Source organism: Amphiprion ocellaris, chromosome 17 (assembly GCF_022539595.1).
Source record: "Amphiprion ocellaris isolate individual 3 ecotype Okinawa chromosome 17, ASM2253959v1, whole genome shotgun sequence".
NCBI lineage: Eukaryota > Metazoa > Chordata > Actinopteri > Pomacentridae > Amphiprion > Amphiprion ocellaris.
In genome coordinates, this window is record NC_072782.1 from 27,666,984 (window position 1) to 27,692,976 (window position 25,993).

The 25,993-nt window shown below is 37.9% G+C and overlaps 2 protein-coding genes across 2 annotated transcripts in view; one reads left to right on the forward strand and one right to left on the reverse strand.

The window, feature by feature from the left end:
* Window positions 1-365: 365 nt before the first annotated feature.
* slc31a2 (solute carrier family 31 member 2) lies at window positions 366-10,384 on the forward strand. Its single transcript, XM_035948370.2, has 4 exons — window positions 366-779; window positions 4,524-4,590; window positions 6,696-6,924; window positions 9,081-10,384. The coding sequence occupies exons 1-4, from the start codon at window positions 771-773 to the stop codon at window positions 9,247-9,249; spliced, it is 474 nt and encodes a 157-aa protein (XP_035804263.1). The 5' UTR covers window positions 366-770; the 3' UTR covers window positions 9,250-10,384.
* The window catches only part of niban2a (niban apoptosis regulator 2a), a 43,065-nt gene continuing 27,444 nt past the window's right edge, over window positions 10,373-25,993 (reverse strand). The window contains exons 6-14 of the mRNA XM_023270701.3: window positions 24,800-24,918; window positions 18,800-18,904; window positions 18,554-18,716; window positions 15,717-15,904; window positions 15,445-15,600; window positions 15,215-15,328; window positions 14,798-14,905; window positions 13,104-13,215; window positions 10,373-13,022 (exon numbers count right to left, since the gene is read on the reverse strand). Of these exons, the coding sequence (XP_023126469.1) occupies window positions 12,133-13,022; window positions 13,104-13,215; window positions 14,798-14,905; window positions 15,215-15,328; window positions 15,445-15,600; window positions 15,717-15,904; window positions 18,554-18,716; window positions 18,800-18,904; window positions 24,800-24,918 (1,955 nt within the window). The 3' untranslated portion in view covers window positions 10,373-12,132. The remainder of the gene's footprint in view (window positions 13,023-13,103; window positions 13,216-14,797; window positions 14,906-15,214; window positions 15,329-15,444; window positions 15,601-15,716; window positions 15,905-18,553; window positions 18,717-18,799; window positions 18,905-24,799; window positions 24,919-25,993) is intronic.

The following is a 25,993-nucleotide window of genomic DNA, read 5'->3' on the forward strand; positions in this document are numbered from 1 at the left end:
TATTAGGAAATAAACACGGACTTAATAAAATTATGCCCTCCAAAAATACAGTGAAAACACAATTCAAGGATTCCCTTTATTTTTTATGAGGAAGCGTTTTATTTTTAAATTTGATTTACTATGAATTATTTCATTTTTTAATTGCATCATGTATCATTTTTATTTTATTTTATTTTAATTGTCAGTTTTTCTACTGTTCAAGCAAGCTACATTAATTTAATTTAATTTAATTTACATTTCGGTTAATTAGTTTCCGAAGTTGTACGAATGCGTTCGGCAACCTCCGTCTGTCATGTGACCCAAGCCCCCCAATAAACAAACGATATTTCACGCATGCGCTTTATGAAAGAAAAGTTAAACGGCTACATTACCCGTTAGCTCTCTTAATTGTTGTGTTTTTTTCTAACATTAGTTGGTTGTAGCCTCTTTGCTCGACGTCTGCGGTTACATTGCTTTTCCTGACGACTCGAGTGACATTTAAATCGCTGTTTTGACTATTTACGCGCACCGGCTAGTTGTTTATAGTCGCTGAAAAACTCCATTAACCGTCATCCCTTCGTGTATTGTCCGGAGTCACGAGGTAGCTTAGCTAGCTTCACTCCGCTGCTCTGGATGATCACTTCGGTCACCGGCTTCTCCTGCTGCAGCTGACTAATGGATCCTGTCTGACTGCAGTAAAACAACTACTGTGACCCGAACAGAGAGTCTTCTGTGATGGGAGCTGCATTCGACGAACCCTGAAGCTGTGGTGTTAGTTCAACAAGTTTACCATGATGCCCGTAAGTTGTTTTCATGCTTGCAATTTTGCATTTTAAATATTTATCTACAGGTTTAAATGTGACAGTGAGTCAGTCAGTGCGTGTTTAAAATGTGTGATGTGCACTTTAGAGAGCTGATAATAATAAGCCAAGAGAAGTACAATTAGGACTTGTTGGTTTCTGACCCACATAAATGGTGCCTTCAGTGTTCCCAGGTCGGAGTTGATGGATAGATAACCTGTCACAGCCTGGAAAAAACAACTTTTAGCGAATTTTAAACCTCCAATTTAACAGACTACAGGTGTCTGAAAGTTGTGTATGGCTGGACAAAATGGCTGACATCAGTTTAGCAGGTTTCACAATTCAAACTCTAAACAAATGCTCTAATATTTTGCTTTAAGTTTTATCTAGTGTTTGCATAATAAGTGCTTTCAATGGTTTGCCCTCCGTTTTTACAGAAAAGAGCAAGAAAATGAGGAATTTAGTGTTTCTAATCATGCAACAATCTGTGCATTCTCCACACCCAGAGGAATTTGTACCATCTGCATAGCCACATCTGGAAGAACCAGTACTCATGCATATTTTATTGTTTACTTTTTTCTTTTTTTTTTTTACTTCGGTTTCTTAAATGTTTGCACAATATCCCATTATGTATTTCTTTAAAAAAAAAAAACAAAAAAAAAACAAATAAAGTAGTGGGTAAAACCATAAAACCAATCCTAAAAATCACAATAATACTAGTGAAATAAATAATTATGTAAGAAACGGTAAAGGAGAAGTAAATAGACAGATAATATACATTTAAAAACTCACAAGTATCTGTGCAATATCGTTCTTTTTCTACTTATGTGCAAATCTTCGCAATATTAGTACTTCTCTTTTAGTATTTTACTCATGAAAGAATCTACAATACCACTGATACATGCAATATTGTTTATTCAACATCGATAAGAATTTGGACGATGTAAACTGTGTAATTATGTGTAATTTGTGTTTATTTTTCTACTGATAGTTGTTAGATGTTTGCACTGAACACTGCAAATTTCCCCACTGTGTGATTAATAGAGGCGTATCGTATGGTAGGAACACTTGCCATTATATTTCAACCCAGTACAACACCACAATAGTTAGTACACACACAACTGCATTCATACCGAAACTGAACATTATTATCTCTCTACAGATATAACTGTTGTTTTTTAGGGTGTAGGCTTTAGGTTTCTAATCTTCAATTTATCTATGAAGCAAACATTACAACATGCAGCCACAAATCACTGCGATAAAAATGAAAATGGCAAAATTAGATTTAAACAGTAATGGATCACATACTGTCTAATCATGTGGATGGCATTTAATATGAATGTGTATGTGCTGCAGCTCAAAAGAAAAATTATAGTTTTAATTTTTAACTTTAAGGCCCCAAAAACCTATGTTTTATCTCGTATGTGATATTTTTTTGTTTAAATAACAACTACATGTAACTTAAATCTTCTTATGGTAGACGAAAAGACATCATGATGTGCTCAGAAAATGCTCTGTATGAATGTAAAACTGCAGAAGTAGAGGCACAACTGTCAGTGTTTGCAGTTACAACATTCCCCTGGCAAAAAAAAAAAAAAACAACAAAATTCCTGGTTTCTCAAGTGGGCTGAAAGATAAGCTCCCAATGGTCACCTTGGCTGGCCTGACTGTTGACTCAAGTTGTCTATGTTTGACTTTCTCTGTCATGTTTTCAGAGTCTCAGATACTTTCTGCTTCTTTAGCAATATGAGACGACTTCCTGCACTAATAATTACTGTGTTGTTTGGACCTTTTACCACATTTAATTGTTAAAGCTGTTCAGGAGTTGGTCTAAATGTTTCCCCATGTTTTAAATAAGAATTTTAGTGGAACTGATACAACTTCAAGTGGACATGAAGGTAACAATTCCCACTATACTGCAGAAACAGCTCTTCCTCTTTCTAGCTGTCACATTTTTCTCATTGTCACTCAGTTTATTAGGAATTAGATCCTATTTTTGTGCCTTTGGTCATCATTTCTATGAACAACAATCCACTCAGCAGGTTAATTGCTGAGATTTGCAAACGTGTTGATGTCACAAAAAGACGTCAGATAGGACATGAAAAGATTAGCGGTCAAACAGAATTTTAACAAACGTGTATTTTGGGAGAGGAAATAAACTGTGAACAATAAAATCAGAGCTTCAACCACTTTTAGCATCCAGCAGGACTGTGATTGTGTAGTTAGCTTTACAATTAGAAAATATTACCTGCACTTCTTTGATTTTTACCTTAACCGTCCTGTTATGCTGTGGACCAAATAGACCCATTTTAAAGTAAAAACACAGTAATTTTTTTTGGTGTGAGACTTATTCTGCTTGGCTGAATTAGTGTAGTCAACATGAAAAAATGAAAATAATTCATGTATTCACCCTCAACAGAAGAAGAATCTTATGTTAATTTATCAACATCCCTCCATAAAAAGAAAACATTTCAAAATGTAAATAAAAAAAATACATCAGTGTCATGTAATCTATTGTGTTTATATATGTAGGTCTTTCCGATGTACATTCAAGTTTTAACATGCATTTTTTATGAAAACAAATGAATTATCCCCATTGAACCATGATCTTTGAGAAGTAAAGAACACCATTACACTAAATATTGATTGAAATAGTTAGTAATGGAGTTGATAATGAGATATAAACAAAGTTTATTGGGATTTTTTGGTTTCTGACATTTTTGGAGAATTAAACATCACTGCTGTTGCTGAGAAACGAACCCAACAGGAGGATTAAATGAAGCATTTTAGACAATCTGAGTGAATGTTTGACTGTCTGGTCATTTGGTTGCTGTGTCTTAACCTGCTTAACTTTATTATACATATATTTTTGTCCCACATCAGCAATTAACCCACAATTTGGGAAATTTGGAAGGATTCTGTGGTGAATTTACTGATTTCACCTTCAATTCAGGAGGTTACAGTGACATTTTATATAAAAAACATAGATTAAAGATTGGAAATGTTAGTTTTTTTTAAATACTGTGATTCCTCAAACCTCTAAACCACCAGAAAGCCTCTCATGCTTTATATTTGACACGACTAGAGCAGACAACATACATATTTAATGCACAGTTGGCATATCAGGCTCTAGAGCTGCAACAGCGGGACTTTTCATTTCGGTGGTCACCGGTGTTCAACTGGTGAGAGACTCTCATGCCAGGACAGGTGGTGAAATCGCAGGAAGATTGGCCAAATAACAGACTCTAACAGTGCATTCCTCTGTCAGCCACACATCCACAGCAGCAGGGCCGAACAAAGTCTGCTTTTGTGGGACGATGTTTCCAGTAATTGTGGCAGACGATCGGCTGAATAGATATGAGTTCGAAAATTAAATTCTTTTAAGGAATCCAAAAATTGTTAGTCAGAACAAAGGAGGATTGAAGCAAGACGTAAAAGGAATATAGAGATAAGTCTGTATCCACAGAATATGAAGATAAGTGCTGCTGCCCCCAGGTTTAATAAGTTTCTGTCAGTCTAATCTTTGTGCTGAGAAGTGCTTTTTTTATAATTGGACTTGTAAAGAGGAAAAAAACTAAAAGAGAGAATTAAGGTTGCAAATATGTAAGAAAATATGTTTTAAATGCTATGCACAAGACAAGCAGTGCAGCAGCTGTAAGTTCTGGATGACTGATCATGGAGTTACCCAGTGGACAGCACACTGTGTCTTTTGGTGGTTTTAAGACTTTCCTTGTTTTTCTTCAGATGACCTTTCAGGTGTCGAACAACGTGACGCTGCTGTTTGACTTCTGGGATGTGCATGGACCTGCTGGTAAGCTACAGATCCAGGTCAGAACAGTGTTTCTGACATAACACACAGCAGTGGGAACTCCTACAAACCAGTTTGTCTGGTTAGAACATCATGCACAGATGTAATAATTGGTATTTTACAAACTTGATCTATCGTCTTTATGAGCTAGTAGTGTGGGAAGGTGGTTTGCCTTGATTCACATGATGCCAAAGTAGCTAAAGTAGACTCTGATAATGGAATTTGAGGCTGAAATATGAATGTTATTTTATCAATGGCTTAAAAAGTCCTGCATGAGTCTGTTTTGTTGTTTAAAACAAGCGTGCAACAATGAACAAAAATGTTTGGATAAGGATTCATGTAAGGTGAAATGTGCGATTTTTAACATTAAACACTACTGTTAAAAAGTTTGGGGTCACTAGAAATGTCCTTATTTTTGAAAGAAAGGCATTTTTTTCAATGAAGATAACATTAAGTGAATGATAAATCCAGTCTAGACATTGTTAATGTGGTAAATGACTATTGTAGCTGGAAACGGCTGGTTTTTAATGGAATATCTCCATAGAGGTACAGAGGAACATTTCCAGCAACCATCACTCCTGTGTTCTAATGCTACATTGTGTTAGCTAATAGTGTTGAAAGGCTAATTGATGATTAGAAAACCCTTGTGCAGTTATGTTAGCACATTAATAAAAGTGTGAGTTTTCGTGTAAGACATGAAATGGTCTGGGTGACCCCCAAACTTTTGAACGGTAGTGTATCTAATATGTACAGATAAAGTTGAACACTGGCCTTAACAGAAAATGAAGTCACATCCCCTCAGTTAGGGACGCTAGTGATTTATTGTGAATTGATTAATTACAGTTCAGAATTTAACTGATTGAAAGTATATTAACTGATCAGGCAGAAGTCAAAGACATGCATATCAGAAAATTCATTGTAGATTAGCTTTAGTACCTGGTTGTACCACCAGGTGGAGCTTCTTACTGTTTAATGCTGTAGCGACTCGAGCTGGTGGTCAGTCCTACTACTGGCAATTCCAAATAGGCAAACAGAGAGCACTGTGGGAGTTTAGCGAGTAAAGGGCCACCATGAGAGAGTCGTCTGTAATGATTAATGCCCACCAACCTTAGATTTCATCATGTAGGTAAGTAGAGCTGTGCTATGAGACTGTTGTATTGAAGTAGTTGGATTGGCATATGTCATGTGACCACTTTCAGAGCATGGACTAATATTCTTTGAGTTCATTTTGCGTTATTGATAAATCAACTATCAATTGATATGATGACTGCTGACTATCAGATGAGAAAACTGTTCAAAGTTTCCATCCCTACCTTCAGCATAGTGTAATCAAAGCTTCTCTGTTCAGTGTTTTGGCAATAGGTCCAGCTTTGTGTGCATGTGAGTCTCTCCTTTTGAAACCGAACCTGCTTATAAACAGAAAATATGACATTTTATGAAGCTGGAAGCAGAAAATTTATTTTTTTTTCATTAACAAATTACTGAAACTGATTGATTAATAGTTAAAATACTTTTAAAATTAATTTAACAGTTGACAACTAATAGATTTTCCGTTGCAGCTTTAATCAAAACTTGATAGCCAACCCCCTGTGTGCTGTAATATATTTGTGATGGGCTAAAATTGGTCAATAAAATCCATTGTGGTTGTTGTGGTGCTACCCAGTTTGAGCATTTGACACTGAAAATGTGGGTTTTATAGTGAAGCATTGCTTCAAATGGGGAAAAATATGTTTTAAATATTTCTCAAAACTAACATTGCAGTATCAGAGGAGTTTCATGGACAAACTGATACCACTCACATAACAAAACTCCAGGAAGTTACTCCACCCAGTCAGGAACTGGTCGAGTATATAACCATATTAGTATTTTGTATGGAATAAATGAACAAGTGACCACATATTAATACATAGGTAGATTTTATTAGATGACCTTATTAACTTGTTTGAGCTCTAGCTTCATATTTAATAAACTAACCCTAGAGTTGAATCAATCTTCCTATCTAAGAAAGAAAGAGAGCGTATTTTCCAAAGTGTAGAGTTACGCTGTAAAGACAGGAAGTGATAGGTTTGCGAGATGTGATTATGTGTTTGGTGTTTTTGTGTCTCCAGGGATGGTACTGTCGGTGTTTGTGGTCTTGCTGCTGACGGTCTTCTATGAGGTGCTCAAGGTTTGGAGGGTTTGGTTGGGAAACGGCTCCAAACTGTCCCAGCCTGCCACTGGGTACACCGCCCCTCCGTCCTGCCGAACCGACAGCAGCTCAGCGCTGGACAGCAGCCCGTCCGAATCCTCCCTGACCCCCATCGAGCCTCAACCTCCAACAACAAGCACCAGGAAGAGGTCAGGGAACATATGGACTCACCTAGATCAAAGAGGAATAAGTCATTTGTAATAAGGGATGTCATGATTAATCTTTACTGCAAAATGTAAATAATGAAATCTAAGATAAGGACTTTAAATGTAGAATCTTGTTAGATAATAATTGGTGCCGCCAAAACTTACCCTAAACCCACCACTCTTGTGTCTGTTAAATCAAATATGCAGAGTTTAGTGATTTCTCTGGGTGTTAAAGGTTTGTCCTTCAGGTTGAGGTGGGTCATGTATAGGTTGCATAATGGTCCCACTGTTGTGATATTGTATGGTTTTCTTTGTATGGTGGTGTTGTTCAGTCTCTTACCCTTGAGAATGACTGCTGACTCCTCTTTCTGTTAAATGGCCCAAATGTCTCCTCTTCTGTTTTAATGATTTATAACCTAAAACAACAGGGTCATTCCATCTTAAATCATCTAATTCTTAGAACAGTTTCTTCTCAACCATCTCTGATTTGCCTGAAATTTTTATAGCATAAAATATGGATATTTATTAAACATACTTGGACAGTTTTACCTTGAAATGTCACATACTTTTTGAGAAAACTTTATTTAAAAAAAAAAAAAAAATTGGCCCTCACTGTTTCAAAATGAAAAGAAATTTGAAGCTATGTTTGAACATCAACATCTCAGGCGCTATTAAAGATAAAAGCCTGAAATCATTTCCTGTTATGCCCTTGACTGATTCTGCAATACTGGAGAAGTAGATCTAAAACACTCTAATTATGGGAGTGTTAAAAAAATATATGTAAATGAAGCACTCATGAAAAGTCCCGTCTTTCAGCACATATTAATTAAAACATTGATAATGCAGAAAAAGGCCATTCTGAAACTCCTGATTTTAGGTACAACTTGTCATTCGTGCTCAATCCATTCTGAAAATGTAATGGAAAAAAGCTTACTTTTCAATTTTGTGATTAAGTATTTCATAGTTAAATATATTCTACATGTGTTGTTTTGAATTGCTGTGACATGCAGCTACAAATGGTTCAGAAATTACCACCAGTTGATTTCTATATTATCATTTTTATGTAAATGTGAGCTCAAGAATGAGACGGTTTCAATCTTTTTTATATTTCAACTCACCCATAATCAAAAACCAATTTGATCTACTCGTCTGATATTACAGATTCTAAATCAATGACATGATGAGAAATAACAGTGAAAATTTCAGGCTTTTGTCTTTAACAGTTCCTGAGATATTGTCGTAAAAACATAGTCTCAAATGTGCAAAAGAAAAAAAAACTCGCTGAAAGTACCATCTTTAAAAAAAAACGATCTTATCATAGAAATTACTTGAGATATCAATCTAGAATTGTAATTACACTACCGTTCAAAAGTTTGAAGTCACCCAGGCAATTTCATGTTTTCCATGAAAACACATATTTTTATTCATGTGCTAACATAACTGCACAAGGGTTTTCTAATCATCAATTAGCCTTTCAACACCATTAGCTAACACAATGTAGCATTAGCACACAGGAGTGATGGTTGCTGGAAATGTTCCTCTGTACCTCTATGGAGATATTCCATTAAAAATCAGCTGTTTCCAGCTAGAATAGTCATTTATCACATTAACAATGTTTAGACTGGATTTCTGATTCATTTAATTTCATCTTCATTGAAAAAAAATGATTTTCTTTCAAAAATAAGGACATTTCTAAGTGACTCCAAACTTTCGAACTGCAGTGTACATGAATTAAAGTTGCTTTATATTAGTTAAAGTTTCTCTAAATTAGCTGAAGTTAATATTATTAAAGTTGCTCTATATTAGCTAAGGTTGATATCATTAGTTAAAGTTGCTCTAAATGAGTTAAAATTGATCTAAACTACTTATTTCATTGGAAGAAAAAACTGCTATTCTTTCAAAATTAGGACATTTCTAAATGACCCCAAACTTTTGAATGGTAGTGTACATATTGTAAATATCTTCAGTTTATGTCAAAAAGGTTTCCAGCCAATCAGACCTGGTCGAGCAGAAGTCCACTTATTATTTTAGAAGGAATAACCAAATATATAATGTACAAGTCTGTGGTTAGCAGACTCCGCAACATATTGGCAGGTTGAATATTCAGTGTTTAGTTATTGATCCTTTTCTATAACTGTTTCTCTCCTTCCTGCCCCCAGCTGGTTGCTGCATGTCATCCAGACGCTCCTCCACATCGTGCAGGTCACTCTGGGCTACATGCTGATGCTCTGCGTCATGTCCTACAACACCTGGATCTTCCTCGGCGTCATCATCGGCTCTGTCCTCGGTTACTTCATCTCGTTTCCTCTCCTGGGTCAGACGGTATGACGGTACAGACAGTTCAGATACCGACACAAACACAGAGGACTGATGGTTTTTTTTCTTCTCTGTTTTTGTCTTTGGAGGATCAAATGCTTTGGATACTAAACAGGAAACCACTTCACCAAGTAATTTGCGTTTGTTGTTCTGCTGGGTTTGCACAAAAGGGGAATGAGCTGTACGACACTAACTGCTGCGTGAAACTCACCTGGACACGGAAACTGGAATTCTAATGCCTGAATTAGTCTTCAGTTTTTAGTCACGGGATTTTGTTGTTCAAAACATTTCAGCTGGACATGTAAATACAAACATTTGTCATAATATTCAGTTTCAGATGCGATTCTAAAACAGCCAAGCGACTAATAGTTTTCTTAATCTCCAGTTGAGAGAATGCTGCATGCTTAAATGTCCTTAATTATTGATAACGCTTTAAAAAAAAAAGTGAACAATAGAGTCAAAGAGGACAACTAGATTTGGATAGGTACCACAAAAGCTCATCATTATGATTGTCTTGATGTTTTTATGCACTACTTTGACACATTTGTACAAGTACAGACGCAGTCCTCTAAAGTAATTCAAGGTGTTTTGACACTATAGATGATTTAAAATGAGTTTTTTCATGAAGAGACACTGCCACTGTAACTTTAACGTAAAGCTCATTCAATAGATGTATGTTTTTGACAAGTGGAACTAACAAAATTTGTAAAAAAAAAAAAAAACTTGATTTATGAATGTTATTACAGAGTTTTGGAGTGCAATCTAAAAACTAACGGACACTTGGAGCTGATTTTCACAGGCAGAAGTCATAAGACGGTTAGTTTGAGGAACTGATTCATGTGACTTGAACTTAAAAACTCCTCGGATGTTTCAGTTTCGTAAGTTCATCAAGGGACAGAGAAAGTGAAGTAGGTCAAATGGTTCTGTGGCAAACCGTTGACAAACCACGAGCCAAAAAAAAATGAACAAACAGTGCCTTAAAGCTGACCTTTGAGGTTTGTTTTTGCTTAAAATATGAACATATTTCACTATTTTTATAACTGAAACGTCTTAACACTGAACATGGTTGATAGCAATATTTTTCCTGAATAAAAACCTTGAAACGCTTGTTTGGAGAAGAAAAAAAATAAAGAAATGATGAAATATTTTTTATTCATCTGTTTCGATATGTATGTATTCTTCACGTACAAACAAAGGACAGATGTTCACACCTGGATGTTAGGTTTTATAATAAATAAACAGGAGACGGTGGTTCTCCAGTGGAAGGGATGAATCTTAGATGGAAATAAATGTGCCTCAAATACAGTGGCAACATGGAGAAGAACGCATTTACTATCAGTTTGCAGCTTAATTTGTCATCTACAGGTGCCATTAAAGTGAGGAAAACCTCAACAGTTAGTGTGCAGTGCTGAAAATGACAATCTCGTTACATCCTTATTTTACAGAAAACTGCATTTTAGTGCGTAATAGTGTGTAATAGAAATTGAGATGTAAAATTATATGTTTGCACTTTATTTACCTGAAAATATCACTGTTAGCCCGTCTAGCTAGAATTTAATGCCAGTCTTTCATTTTCCCATTTTACTGTTGTCAGATGTGAAACAGTGATTGTAAAATTCTAATTTCTGTAGCTATTCTAGCTATTCAGTTGTTATATTGCAAAAAAAGAATTACTTGTTAGTGTAACCTCAAGTCTTAGCAAGTGAGCAGAACCTTGCAAAAATGTGAACTCGAGCAACATTTGCACAGAATTGTACTGCATTTAGTTTAGTTTTTTACAGGAAACCTCTTAACAAGCGATCTGGCAATTACAGATCCCCAAAATATACATGAACTGTAGGATTACTAAACAGTTACAGAATGTTTTATTCCAGGAAGTAGAGTAATTTTATGATTTACTGTAAGTTTGACTGACCTCTTTGACTCAGAAACAGTTAATTAAATAAGAAAAGATTGGTTTTAAATAGTAATTTCTTATGTTTGATTCAATGTACTTACAGTGAAGCTGAAAAAACAGGATGTAAATGAAATAAACGGCAGCGTTAGAAAACTTTGTAATCAATTAAATCGCATCCTTTGATTACAATTTCGTCAGAATCCTCCTTGTTGAAGAGCCATTACTGTGTCTCGGTCATCTCAAGACCTACAGGCAAAGTTGCAAGAAACAATAATTTCCCCCAAAGTACATATAAAAAATAGACGTCTTGCTTTTTCAAATCACTGTGGATGTATTAAATCATTCCCCGTTAACTGCTGAAACACGTCGAAACATTAAGGCCGTTTGCACATAATAAGAAATGCTTACAAAGTAAACAAATCACATGTTTATAAAATTACATTTTACAAAAAATAGATAGCGGTATTTGAAAATTTTAGGTGATATAATGAACATAGAGATGCAGAAACATGTAAAGTGTAGCTGTAGCGCCCCCTGCTGCCCAGATAGACGACATGCACATTAGAGACCTGCAGAACTAAAGACGATTTATAACTTATTTAACCAGATAAACTCGAGACATTGAACAAACTTTAAACATCTGGAAACATCAGTGACTTTATCCCCGACTTAGTAAGTTTTTAAAATCATCTTAGAACCCTCAGCCTGTGGCCTTAGCTAGTTTCTACCAGATATGTTGATTGTGTTGTCAACACAGACAGAAAATAAGCTGCATAGAGCGAACCAATCACAATGAGATACTGCATGTCTCAATAAGAACTTGAGGGGAGTATGAGAGCGTTGGTTTAGCGAGTGCAACAACAACAACGACAGTGAAGAAAAGGCATATTTAAACCCTTAAATACAATTATTCATTCTTTTTCAGTAAATGTTACGCTTCTACTTCCTCTCTGCAGTTTTTCTCCAGTTTCAGGCGGACCGTGCAGAGGATTGTCTTCTCACGCTAAAATCACTTCCACTTCCGCAGGATCGACGACTTTGTCCGCCCCGTTCAGACCGTTTGTGATTGGCTGAAGCTCGCCGTCATCCGGCCCCTCATTGGTCGGCGACTGGAAGCCGCTGTCGTCACGTGAGCGAGAGTGTGGAACCGGCGGCGGCGAGGATTCTCCATCTGATTCTGCCGCGGGTTCCTCTGCGACCCGTTCCCCGTCGTCTTCCCGAACAGCGATCTCTATTTCCTCGATGGCGTTCTTGATGGCTGCTTCCTCCTTATCGACTTCCTGCTTTTTGCTTCCCACCAGCTGCTTCAGGATCGTCTGCGGCGACGTCTTGTCTCGCAGCGACTTCCTGGGTCGATCATCTACGACGGTGGTCACGTGGGTCACCTCTTCCTGCACGCCGTCCTCCATGACGATGGTGCCGCCGGTCTGCTCCGTCCCGTTGGTCACGTCGCTCTTCCCCTCCTCTGTCACCGGCAGCACCACCTCCACCACCGGGTTGATCAAGTCCCGGATTTCGTTCACGCTATCAGGAGATTTGGGATCCTCATGCAGACCGAGCTCCTCCTCCTCTTCGTCCTCCTGATCCTCCTCCTTGCAGGCCTCGGCGTCCTCCTCGGGGATGAGCTCCACCCCCGGCACCTCCAGGCAGGACTCGTAGGGCAGAGTAAACCCGTCCAGCTGGATCATGGACACCACCTGCTTGCGTCTCCTCCCAGAACCCCTCTCTTCGGCTTCCACAGAGCCATCCGGTTCTTCGCCTCCGAATTTGGCGGCCCAGTCCACTCCAGGCGTTTCCCCGAGTAGGTGGAGGTTTGGGTCGCTGTTGGTCAGGATGATGCTGTCCCTGTAGAGGTTGTGTCTCCTCTGCACTGCCGCCTCCTTCACAGCTGGAGAGAAAACAAGAGTTACGTTAGGGGGTAAATTCGTTAATGTGGTCGATAAAGTGTCTTTATTTCTCTGGCCCTCACCCATCATTATGTCTTTGGTGACTGACTGCAGCACCACCTCCTCAAACATGTTTTCCACCAGCAGAAATCGGGAGAAGTCTTCGAAGATTAGCTCCTTGAAGCGAGGAAGTTCCTGCAGAAAGAGGTTTTTAAACTTTTAAGCATCCAGATGTGCAACAAAGATCAGCAGCTTGACCTGATTAGAGTCTTAGACCCTCAAAACCACCAGGATTCTCTGGTATTTATTACTTCTGATGCTTTTAGTTAGAATTTGAAACCATGATGGTAGGGAGGAGTCTTGCAAATACTTTTTAAGACGTTACCTTCAGTGCACAGGCAATGAGCCAAACAGGTGACGATAAAAAGCCCAACCTAGTAGGAAGAGACCAATTATCATGGCCGATATTTGGCATTTTTCGAATTATCAGTGCAGGGAATTCTCGACTTACGTTGGAGTTCCGTTCCTACAATTCTTGATGTAAGTTGGAACTCAGGCAAAATGTAAACAAAGCTGTTCCGTGCATCATGATATCGATCAGTTCTTCAGAAGAAGTCATGAATACCAATGACTTTCATGCAGGTATGAGTCATTTTAAAAAAAGATAACAGAATATGTTGCAATGTTTTTACAACTTGAGCATTTTATTATATCTAATTTTACCTCAATAGAAATAACTTTCCTTTTCTTTGAAGCACTGTCATCACAAGAGTCTGACTTATGCTTGGGAGCCATAATGAAGGGCAAAAAGTTAGCGAATGTAGCACAATCTAAGGTGGCGTACAACCGGTGGATGTAAACAAAGCTGTCCTATAGCGCCACATGACGACGTATTTGTCCGCTCCGCTCACCAACTAGTAACCAGTTCTGAAGTAACGAGGAAACATAGGTCGAGGACATCATAAACTGAGGACCCCCTGTATCTGTATTTTTTATTGATGATTGATTTTTGATTAATTATATGCTCTACTTCAGGTCTGATCAGCCTCCTCTCTGTCTGTCGTCACTCTTTGGTCTCAGAAATGTCACAGAAAAACTGAACAAGAAACACAAACCAGGATAATTAGCTTCTCTCACAGTGGCTAATGCTATGTTAACGGCTGGCGGCTAAGTTAGAAACCAGCCACAGATTTGCCTGCAACCAAGTCTGGAAAACAGTAATTAATAAAGATTTCAGATAAGAATGTTGTTGGATAATAAAAATGAGAGAACAGTGAAAGACATAACAGCAGGAGACAAACTGATAATTGTCAGTCAATCCCACATAAACAAAGGAGATAATTTAACCACTCCTATTTCTATTTTACATATTCAGTTATAGTAAACCTTATTAATGAAGTCTAGTTATGAATGAGAGGTTCTCTGATATCACAGGCTGTTAAAACATATTTAAAATGTTGGTTTTCGGTCTCTCTTGATCACCAATAATCCGCATCAGTGTCAGCCCTGCAAAAAAAAAAAAAAAAAAAACAGCACCAAAAAGATACCTCCCATCCCTACTACTTACCTATATTTGTAGATTTCTTGTTTTTTAGTTGAAGAATTTCCATTGCCATATTTTATTTTTTGGAATTTGACACATATTGTGTTTTTTTATGATTTTCTTTTGGGACTTCCAATATGTACTATTTTTCGTCAACTGTAATGTTATGCCACTTTAGGAGGTGAAAAAAGTGCCAAGAAAAGAGATGAGAGTTTATTTTTGGGTGCTACTTACGGGCGAACAGGACGGTGAAAGCTGCTGCAGCATGTAGGGGATGATGATCTGCAGCAGAGCTTCTCTGAAGAACTTCTTACGCACCGTGCTGCTGTCGTAGTCATATTTCTGACAGGCAAGACAGACAGAAACATAAATATGGAGCTGAATGAACCAAATATAACACTTCATTCTGTTTCTGTTGTAACGTCAGTCTCCCTTTAGACATGAATAAAATTAACCTCTAAAGTTTATTACGCTGAATATCTCAATGGAAAAATCTGGTTCTTCCTGAAATATCTGCATGTGATGCTTTGAGGAACACGATTAAGGTTTAATCAACCTTTATTGTATTAAGGTGGAGGCAGGACTCCTGGTTTTGTAGGAACACATCTGATCAAATTGCTTTCCGTCTTTTTGTCTTTCGGTCCGTTTTACCTTCAGAACTCTGTCTTGGCATCGCTGGATGGTTTTGACCATGTTTTCTTCTCCCTGAGCTTCTAAGGACTGGTTGAGCAGCTGCTCAAATGTGTACACTGCATTGTCCATTTGCTGTCAAAGAAAAAAAAATAAAACGGCTGATTTCGAACGGTGATGCTCCGTTTGTCCAGCAGGTGGCGGTGTCATACATTCTAATCATATTAGAGAGAAGGTTTTTAGCGTCCTACCTCCCTCATGAGGATCTGAGCCCTGCTGATGAACACCGATGGATTGGAGACGTCGAACCTCTGCTGCAGACCCTCCAGGTTGAGCTCCTCCACCTTCTCGTAGCAGCTCTGCATCTTCACCGGGTGGAAGGCGAGCATGGAGAGCCTCTCCATGTGCTGAGGGGAAGGGAAACCGTGAGGAGAAGTGCAACCGAGGACACTCCCTGACTTCTAATTTCAGACATGCCTTTGCTCCAATTATGTCATTAAAACAGTCAAATGATGTGACTCACTTCTCCCAGTTTATCTTTGCCTCCTCCGTTAATGGAGTTCTTGCTGATCTCCACCAGCTCCCTGAAGAAGACGTCCCGGACCTCGGAGAAGCCCCGGCTGGTGGGCTCCATCAGGGCCTCCAGGATGGAGCTGATGTAAGGCTGGACGCTGGTCCGGAGGAGCTGCTCGGCTTTGGGCAGGACCAGAGCTGCGCAGGAAGGACGGAAGATGAAAGTGTTTGTGGTTATTTGCTGCAGAGAGTCTTAACAATGTCTACAGAGGGTTCAAACGGTTGGCATGTATGTGGTGACAGTAAACAAACTAATTCTGCTGTTTCCATGGAACCACTGCCACTTTCATTTTCCAATTTGTGCTAAAAAAAAAAGTGCCAAAACAAAATCAAGGCTGTCAATTCTCCATGCTAACTTTGTGTAACTGTTGTTTACAGCTGGCTTGATCTTTAGAGCTTTTATCTGCGGGATGAAGTCAGAAACGGCCCTTACAGTGCTGATGAAGGAATGCAGTTCTGCCACTTTTAGCTCAATGGGACACATGCAAAGAAGCCTGTGAAAAGTTAACTCGAGCAGAAAGCAGACACCGCCGTGAACCAGCAAATCAAACAGAACGTACGAGTAAAGTCAATCCATTTAAACACAAAGCTGACAGTTAATGAGGAGAAAGTGCAGGCGGGAAAACGAGATGTCAGATATTCGGGGAGGTTTAGTCTCTTAGTGCCAAAACGTCCAAACAGTCGTCAGAAACTTGAGCTCGGAGGTGTTATTCAGCGACCAGACTGATCGACTTGCCGGGATAATTATCTGTGAACCAAAGCGACCGCAGGCGCATCTGACGGAGGATAATGGAGGTGGAGAAGATTAAGTTACTCGGTACAACGAGCAGCAAGTCAACCAAGTCGTGTTGCGTAGCAGGATGTTAGGAGGTAAACTGAGGTGGTGCATGGATAAAAACAGATGAAAATGACTGCAAACTGTGTGCAAGAGTCTCTAGAAAGTGTTTATTTCTGTTTACTGCGCTTTGTATGATGAGTTATACTGATAAAAAAACCTTCCGTTTCTTTATTTACTCACTGTGAAAGACAAATTCCCAAATTATCTTCCGACAGGCAGACTGTAGGAGGAAGATATGTCTGCTCTGGTCAAGGTTAGATATGGTCTATTCTGACGTGACTAAGCAGACTAGTTGTCTCCATATTGGTCTGTAATCTAAATCTGAACCGTCTCCCAACTACATTATACCCCAGAAGATCAGAGAGAATCCTCAGAACTGATGCTGGCATTGCTTGCATGAACTGCTGCTCCATCGGTGTCACTTCTGCTGATGTCAGTAAAGCTTACTGGCAGAAAAGTAGTTGTGTATGTGTGTTTTCTACCTGGTGTTTGGCACATTTATCAGACTGCAACTGGATGCAAAAGGTGCGTTATAATTATTGGATGTGGCGTGTGCAGTGAATTGTCATTACGGATTCTGCTGCTGTGTGTTTACGGACTAAAAATAACACGTACTGCAGTGCTACATTCTTTAGACATGAAATTACTCTGCTGTCACATACTCAGCAACAGAGCTTTTCTAAACATGATTAGTTCAGTTACTATAATCACTGCTTCACTATGTGACAAGTGACATTTAGTCCTATTCATACAGGTTTAAAACATTACTATATCAACCTACTATAGAAATGTCTGAAGTTTCCTTTTTTTATTGCATAGTGCTCTATATTTACCACCTGTCATTTTATGAGTCTGAACTTTTAATGGCCTTAATTGCTATAATTATCATCAAAAATTCTTCATTAGATCAAAAAAGTAGTATCTGTGGCGTTAAACATTACTTTCTATTAATATTCTTACAAAGCAATGGACTGATGGATTGCATTTTAATTAAAAAATCACCACTAACTCAGCTTTGATGAAAAATGACAACGATAAGTCTCCAAAATCTAAATTTTTTGTGCACTATTCAGTGTGTATTTTAGAGGGAGATTTGAATAAATATAGGATGGATATTACAAATATTATTCATTATTTATTTGGATTCTTGTGAGTTCAGATGAGTCCATGCATTGCTGTGTGGTTAAGACCAATCATTATCCAATAAGGAACAGCTGACAGCTTCTATGTGTTGTTGGTATGACGACAGATGGTTCATTCAATCACCTTTTTGAAAAATGTTGGCCTTTTCCAGTCAGATTTCAAGGTTGACTTCTTAGACTGTTATGTGCAGCAAATAATCTGGTGCATCATCTGCATGATCGATAATTATGGCTCTTAAGTGGCTTTTTAGTGTGTTAAAACTCAAAATCTGTTCTCCAAAAGTCATGAAGTATGTTTTATTTGGGGAATTTTGTGTGTGTTTAAAGTTATATTATCTCATATGAAACATTTTGCTTCTTATTTTAGTCATTTAGACTCATCTTTGTGTTGTACTGCTCAAATTTTCATCTTCTTGTGGATTTTTTTCATCTCTTTAAAGTCATTTTGTACCTAATTTTGGTAATTTGGAATTATTTTGTTTGTTTGTGTCTCACTTTGGTTGTTTAGCATTCAGTTGTGGCCTTTTTATGTTTATTTTTTGCCATATCGGGTCCTATTTTGATTATTTTGCATCTCTTCTGAGTAATTTTGTACCTAAGTTTGGTAATTTTATGTTGTTTTGGCCAAGTTGTGTGCTTTTTATTTTATAGCATCTTGTGGTCTTTTTGGTCCAGTTTTATTCTTTGTGGTCATTTTGTGTTCTATTTTGGTTATTTTGCATCTCTCTGGGGATGTTTTGCACCTTTTTAAAGTTGTTCTGCGTCTTATTTAGGTAATTTTGCGGGTCATTTCAAGTCCGTGGTCACCTCGTATCTTGCTGTTGACATGCTCCTTAGACGTGATGATCTGGTCCATATCGGTTCGCAGTCTGGCGTCCAGTGGAGATTTTTGGGCCTCGCAGGCTTCCACCAGAGCTTCATACTGCCCTGTGGTCTGAGACAACACCTGCTTGTACACTGCATCGGAGATCTGGAGGACAGAGTCGATTAAGAACGTAAATAATTTGACTTTTTCATGTCTGCAGTGCATCGTTCAGACTGACAGGAACTCACCAACATCCAGTTCCTCTGCCTCTGCTGCAACTTCCCCTTCAGACGAGGACCAATCACGTTCCTCAGCTCAGGGTGGAGGGTCTCCATCACCAGATTAGCCAAAATCTGTACCAACAAAACACGCAGCATGAATGTATTTATGCATTTTGTGTGTTCCTACTTGCATTACATTAGATTGGCTTCAACAGTTTAACTTTGTACCGTGAGCAACATGCCAACTGTGTTATTTTGTACAGTTGTAGTCACAAAAATCCCCTCCAATTAGTGAAAAACAAAAATAAACCTTACAAACCTGCAGCCCCTCTTTTCCTGTGTGGTTTGGTGGATACAGAGGGCCGATTGATGCGACACACAGCTGGATACTGAGCAGCAGGAAGGCTGGTTTTTAGCGGCACTGCCCTCACAGCTGACAAACACGCATGAAGCTTCCACCAGGTTTTAACGAAGCTAAACTAAACATTTGTTGAAACGTGTTGCCGGTTAATGCACGGCTGAGACTGGAGCACTGCAGCTTGTCCACACACATGTGGCCTGACAAACAATGCATACTGTATTTGGTAGCTTGTTTATTTCAGAGCTTGTTTGTCTGGAAGCGCCTAATGAAATGGTGTTTTCTCTTTATTATTGCTGCAGTGGTGGCTGTGACTGGTGTTGCTGATATCTCATTATTCAATGCGGGTGCAGAGGTGGAGCATCAGACACTTGATTTCCTGCATTCTGGTGATTTTAATGCACCAATTTGTGCCTTTTCTGTATTAATTTACGATGGAAATGTCTTTATTTATGTAAAGGAAAACAAAATTCAGGAAACAAGGTGGTAATTCAAAATATAATGTAATATAATGCAGTAAGGCTCTTGTGTATTCTGTATTGCTTTTAAATATTTATTATTCTGTAGGTCAACTTTTCACTTTTAATATTAGACCCATCCCTGCAGAGTCAACAAATTTGCAACACAAATATTTACTCTTGTGCCTTGTTGCTTTTGGTAATCTCTTTCAATGGCACCCGCCTATTTCAATGTTAAATTAAGCAATTTCAATCAATTTGTTAACCCCCGTACTTTCTTAACTCAGATGTGTTCTCTGTCTGCTCATTCCAAACTTATTTAGTATAATTTTAGGAATCATAGGTACGTGTTACTAAGAACAAGAATTGAACACATTTTGGTCCATAAACGATTAAAACACTGATCAAAAAGCCTCTAAATTAGTTGAAGAAACAAAAATATTCGTGTCTATTGTTTGAATCTACAAGCCATGACAGTTGAAATGACAAAGTACCTGTTTTGAAAGCTTTATGTGTGAGAAAAATGGCCTAATAAAAAATACAAAACCATTGTCAGTGCTTGTATTTTTTGCCACCTAAAATACCATTTTAAAAAATGCTATTATTCAACCCTCAATCATTTATTATTTCTGTAATTTTATATATGTTTTAAATACCCTATTATTCCATATTTTATCATTTTTTTTCTGTATATTTCGTCAAAGATAAAGTTTTTTTTTTTTTTTTAAAAAGGAAGACAGAAAAGATGACGCCTCTGAGAAAGACATCCATTAATATACACCTGCCAGCTACCCCGGGAATACGGCTCTTAAGAAGCTAAGCTAACATGCTAACCCTCGTTTACATATACAGCGGACTAATACGCTTTAAGGACGACATATTTAACGCACCAGTCGTTAAATATCGATCTGTATAAACCGTCAACTACGCTCGCTGCTGGTTTAATCCTTAAAAACTGTTGTACACTTTTCATGACGGCTAATGCTAATGTAGCATTTCGCAGTCCAGGTGCCGCTATGTCGCTGCCGGATGGTTTTGTGGAGGAGCTTTGGTTGGATGTTTTGTCTTTATCACTGGTTGGATTCAAACAAGACTTTAAGCTGGCGGCTGGAGGTTTTCCCTGCCTCTCGGTGTCTCCTCCTGGGCTTCACTTCACTCTGGTAAGTGCTAGCTTCATGTGCTATCATGCTAAATTAATCTACTCCCAGTACGCTGTGTCGAGTTAAGCCTGTTTGTGGGTCTTAAACCAATAAACCGTGAAGCTATGAGAGTTTTTCTCAGCAAACACGACTTTTCATAGTTGGAAAATCATTACTGTTGCTAAAAACAACAACAATTGCTCACTTATATTCAAGTTTTATTGTCTTGAAACTAAAGCATCATTAGTTAGCCAGTTGTCATTAGCTGCTCCGTTTACACCCGTGCTCTCCTCATTGTGTCATGTCTGTGATTTAGCTGCTAATTTCTGCACTTATGTTGCAACCATCTACGTCTGAGTTGTATTTTCATAGCTGTGATTGTGTATTATTCCCTGCTTCTTTTTTGCACAACTGTTTTTTTCCTTTAAATTGGTGCATTCTGATGATTAGAAGCAATGAATAGTGTTGGAATGTGAATATTATTTATGTTGAAGTACAGAGTGCGTAATATTGGATTTTGCTGCTTTCCAAAGAATTTCCAACATAAGCACCGATTTTCCCAAATAATTGCAGAGAACACCGGGTCTCTCCTACTAGAATTAACTTATTGTTTGGCCTTGCTGTGAGGACCTGCTGACAGATGCAGGTATTTATTCAGTGCTTATCAAATTTACACATTCACTGGGAAAAATAAGAAAAGTATTTAAAGTTATGTGTCAAACAAAACCGTAAACTTTAAGCATGGCAGGTTTTATCCTCCTGTTCCTGCAAATATTTCATTTTCCACCCTTTATTGGCTGATGCAGATGAATGCTGATATCTCTGTATATTCCTTTTTTTGAATATTATGGGCTGATTTTGTCTTGCTGGTTGTTATTTTAAGGCATTTCCTACCAGCTCAGTGCAAACACTGGTCTTAAGTAGAGGATAATGTTTATTTAAACACACCATCTTGCTCACAGTTTATTAAAGTGCTTGTTTCTCTCATTGCACACTTTAACATGGCTTTTGTCGTACTGTAAGTGGAACCATCTCCATATATACTAGTGTACTTTATTTTTCTCTTGCGTATTTACGCAATAAATCCACAGGATTGTCTGGGAGTGAAGACGCTGGTAAACAGAAGAATATTTTACTGTATCTCCTGAAATACCCAGGATGTTCTCCTATAATGGCTCACAGGACTGTCACCTGATTACACTTAGAAATAGTCTATTAGTCAGGAGCAGAGAATTCCTCTGTATTAGCCTGTTTACTCTATTTGTACTTGACCACTTGGACCAAAAACTTTGTGCTTTTTATAGTATAACAAAGACATTTATTTTTCTCTTTTGAAAGATTTTTGGAAGATTAAATTGACAGATAACTGTGAATAAATATATGAATACAACAAATTACCTACAGCAAAGCCCGAAATTATTCATACCCCTAGCAAATTTTGACTTAAAGTTACTTTTATTCAACCAGCAAGTTTGTTTTTGATTGGAAATGGCACAGGTGTTTCCCAAAAGATAATAACATGATGAACAAGAGGGATCATTGTGGAAAAAATATTTCTCAGCTTTTATTTACATTTAAAAGTCAAAGTTTGCTAGGGGTATGAATAATTTTGGGCTTGACTGTATATTTTTCTGGCATTCTGTCAGTCCCTGCTACTATTTTGAACCAATGTAGAGTTTGAACTTACAATGAGACAGATAGATAGCCTCTTCATTTGTTGGTGGACAAGTCACCAATCCCACATGCCCATAAATAAAACACTTTATGCTCAAGGTTAGGACGTCCAGACCAGCCAGTAAATGTGTCCCCTATATAAATACTGAATGTATTGAGGAACAAATGATCATTAAGACCAGTTTTCAATAAGTCAAGGGGTGAAATATCATCGACTGGATTAAACAGGAGAGGCAGATGGCATATTTATGCTAGTTTCTAACCCTTCTGTTATGTTCATTTCTTGGGAACAGCAATAATGTTCCTGGGTCAGTTTGACCCAGGGGAAGTTTAATTATCCACAAGTGTCAGAAACCAAAAAATCCCATTGTATAAACATTGTTTGGATTTCATTATTAACTCCAATATGAATCTTTTCAGTCAATATTTAGTGCAGTGGTGTTCTTTACCTCTCACAGATCGTGGTTCAATGAATATAATTCACTTGTGTTTCATAAAAAATACATGTTAAATCTGTTTTAAATGTACATTGGAATGACGTACATATAAAATAGTTTTGCATGACGTGATTTTTAAAAAAAGATGTTATTTTACATTTTGAAATATATTCTTTTTATGGACTGATAAATTAACACGAGACACGTCTTCTGTTTGGGGTCAAATTGACCCGCTGACTGAAAATTAAGACAAATGAGTCATGAGGATTTGTCTCCAGAGACACTGTGACACGAAATGCAGCATTTGACACATCTGACCCATTTTAGCCTCCACTTTGACTGCCGGGTTGCAAATATGTGAAATGAACCATTTTAGTGATGTCAGCTTATCAGTAGAGTTCTGAAAACATGAGATGAGGCACTGCCCATATTCAACTCCAGTGTCCCAGCTTTAGTTTGCCTGAAATTCCAACTTTTATGTAAAAAATGTCAATGTACCAACACATAGAAGCCTTTAATCTTATTTGTAAAGCTGCCCAGAATCAGCTCTGACAAGTGGTGACTGTTTAGCCATTTGAAGTGCTGAAATAAATGTTTATTGTAATTTCTGTCAGACAATGTTCACCTGAATCTTTATTACACTCTTCATACAGAAAAAATAAATTGTACTTATAGATTTTTTTAATTTAACCTTTAGAATAAACCTGCCCTCTTCCATAAATGGGTTATAAATTACCCGTATAAGAATCAATGTGTTTTTATACAACTTTTATCTTTTTGGTTAAGAATAATCATTTGTATTATTGTTTGTTTTATATTTTTGTAGACACAAGAATGATTTCATGTTTGAAACATGTTAATTTTTCACTTTATACCAGATTTTGATGATTGAAAAAGATAAATATTAAATGTTACAGCAATAGAAGGATGTCATCCATTTTGTAGCCATTTTTTCTGCTCTTTTCCTCCAAGTTTGTGCATAACTTCTTATATGATTCTACCACTGACAAAGAGCTTGGGGTAGTAATACAAACATTACAATTTCTTTAAAAGTGTAAAAGTTCACTTAAAAAATTAAATGGAACCATATCGAACACTTGTGTTTTTGAGGAACAGCTGGAAAATGAAATGATAAAAACTTTTTATTACAAAGATATTGCAAGAAATCAAACTCACCGGGTTATTTTTGACCCACTTATGCATGTAATGGTTAAAATGGGTCAATTTGACCCAAGGTGAAGCTTCAGTAGTGGAAATATGCTGCCTAAGAGTCAATGGTTTCCTTCTAAAACTAAATAAATTTTAACTTTTGACCTCTTGTTAGCAGACCTGCACAACAAGCTGGAAACCACGGAGGTTAATGAAGAAAAGGTGACTGCCATAAACTTACAGAACAGGTATTATTAAGCTTTAGCAGAGACTCAAAGGGACGTATTCAGAGGGGAGATCTCAATCAAATGAGTGTGAGTCCTTGTGAATGCCGGTATGTGGGCTGGGGTCTTGTTGCTGGTGGTCTCTTTGAAGGCTTTGTGTGGGTGCATTCTTGTTCTCTGGTGTGAGGAGAGGGTGTGTGTTGGACGTGAAGTGTTGGCTATACGAGCTCTATCCACAGAGAAAAGGCTTTTCTCTGGAGAGCAGCCCTGCCTCTGAAAAATCGCCGTCATTCATCACCGCGGCCTCTCGAGAAGTTGAACTATGGCCCCAAGGTACCTTAAGGACTGCGAAGAACTTGTTCCTGACAAACTCTTTAAACTGTTACCTGCAGCTAGTGTGTTATTTGAATAACAATAAGCTCTGTGTCAAACCAACAAGTGTCAAGAGGGAGGTGTGGCTGAAGCTGCAGGCAGAGTTAAACCTACTAAAATGGTGCATTCAGGTGCTCCTCATCTGATGTTTTACCATTTTCTTAGCACCCGGGTATGCAGTATGATATAGTATCATATTTAATGTGAGTTTCTGACCTGTGGCGGCTCTCCACACATCATATCCCAGGTCCCGTAGTGTCCTTTGGCCTGTCTGTGGAGCCTCACGGAGTCGGTGAAGGCTGGAGTTTGAACAGTGCAGTCCTCTGAAAGACCAGCTGGGGGCAGAAAAGAAACAGGCAGATGCTTAGTGACATATAGAAACATTTCAAAAAAAGTCCCCAAATGCTTCTTTTACACGATTCCTCTACAGCGTCTGCATGTTTGTGGCCGTTTTATTGCAGAATTTAAGCAGTTTCCACAACATGTGAGTCACCTCTGTGGGAGTTTATTTTTGGTGCATTCGGTCACAGTTCCTGGGCCCCTATCGCTCACGGCTGTGTCATCCCTCAAAACAGGAAGATGCCGCCTCGTTGGAGGACAGATTTCATGTGGTTGCTATGGTTACCGCCCCTCCCCGGTCAACAGGACAATAGAAAACACTGCGAGCATTTTTTTAGGAAGTTGGTTCCTATCATGTGGTTTCAAGTGATGAAAATACACCACGAGAGCTGAAGGACGTCCCTCACAAACGCAGTATAAACAGGTGTATGGAATAAAACATCCCTATAATTAGCAGCTTGTCCTTCATTGCAGCTTTTTCTTTAAATAAAAAAGTGTCTGATGCTTCAGTTGTGTTTTCTGCCGTGGCAACAAGAAAGAGTTGGGCCTGGAGACATTCCTAATTAAAGGACGCAGTTTGATTTAAAATGTTGCTTTTCTCAGTGCAAAGACAATTAAGTGCTTAGAAATGTCCTTATTTTTGAAAGTTTTTTTCCAATGAAGATAACATTAAATGAATCAGAAATATAGTCTAGACATGATTTTTAATGGAATATCTCCATAGGGGTACAGAGGAACATTTCCAGCAACCATCACTCCTGTGTTCTAATGCTACATTGTGTTAGCTAATGGTGTTGAAAGGCTAATTGATGATTAGAAAACCCTTGTGCAGTTATGTTAGCACATGGATAAAAGTGCAAATTTTCATTGCAAACATGTAATTGTCTGGGTGACTCCAAACTTTTGAACAGTAGTGCATTTTCTACTTGAGTTTTATTACTTAGCAGTGGTGGAAGCAATATTTAGACTCTTTATTGAAGTAAAAATATAGTAGATATATGACAACTACATATTTTCTTGCAAAATAACTTAAAAGATTATAGCAACAAAACCTTAATGTTTATTATTTCA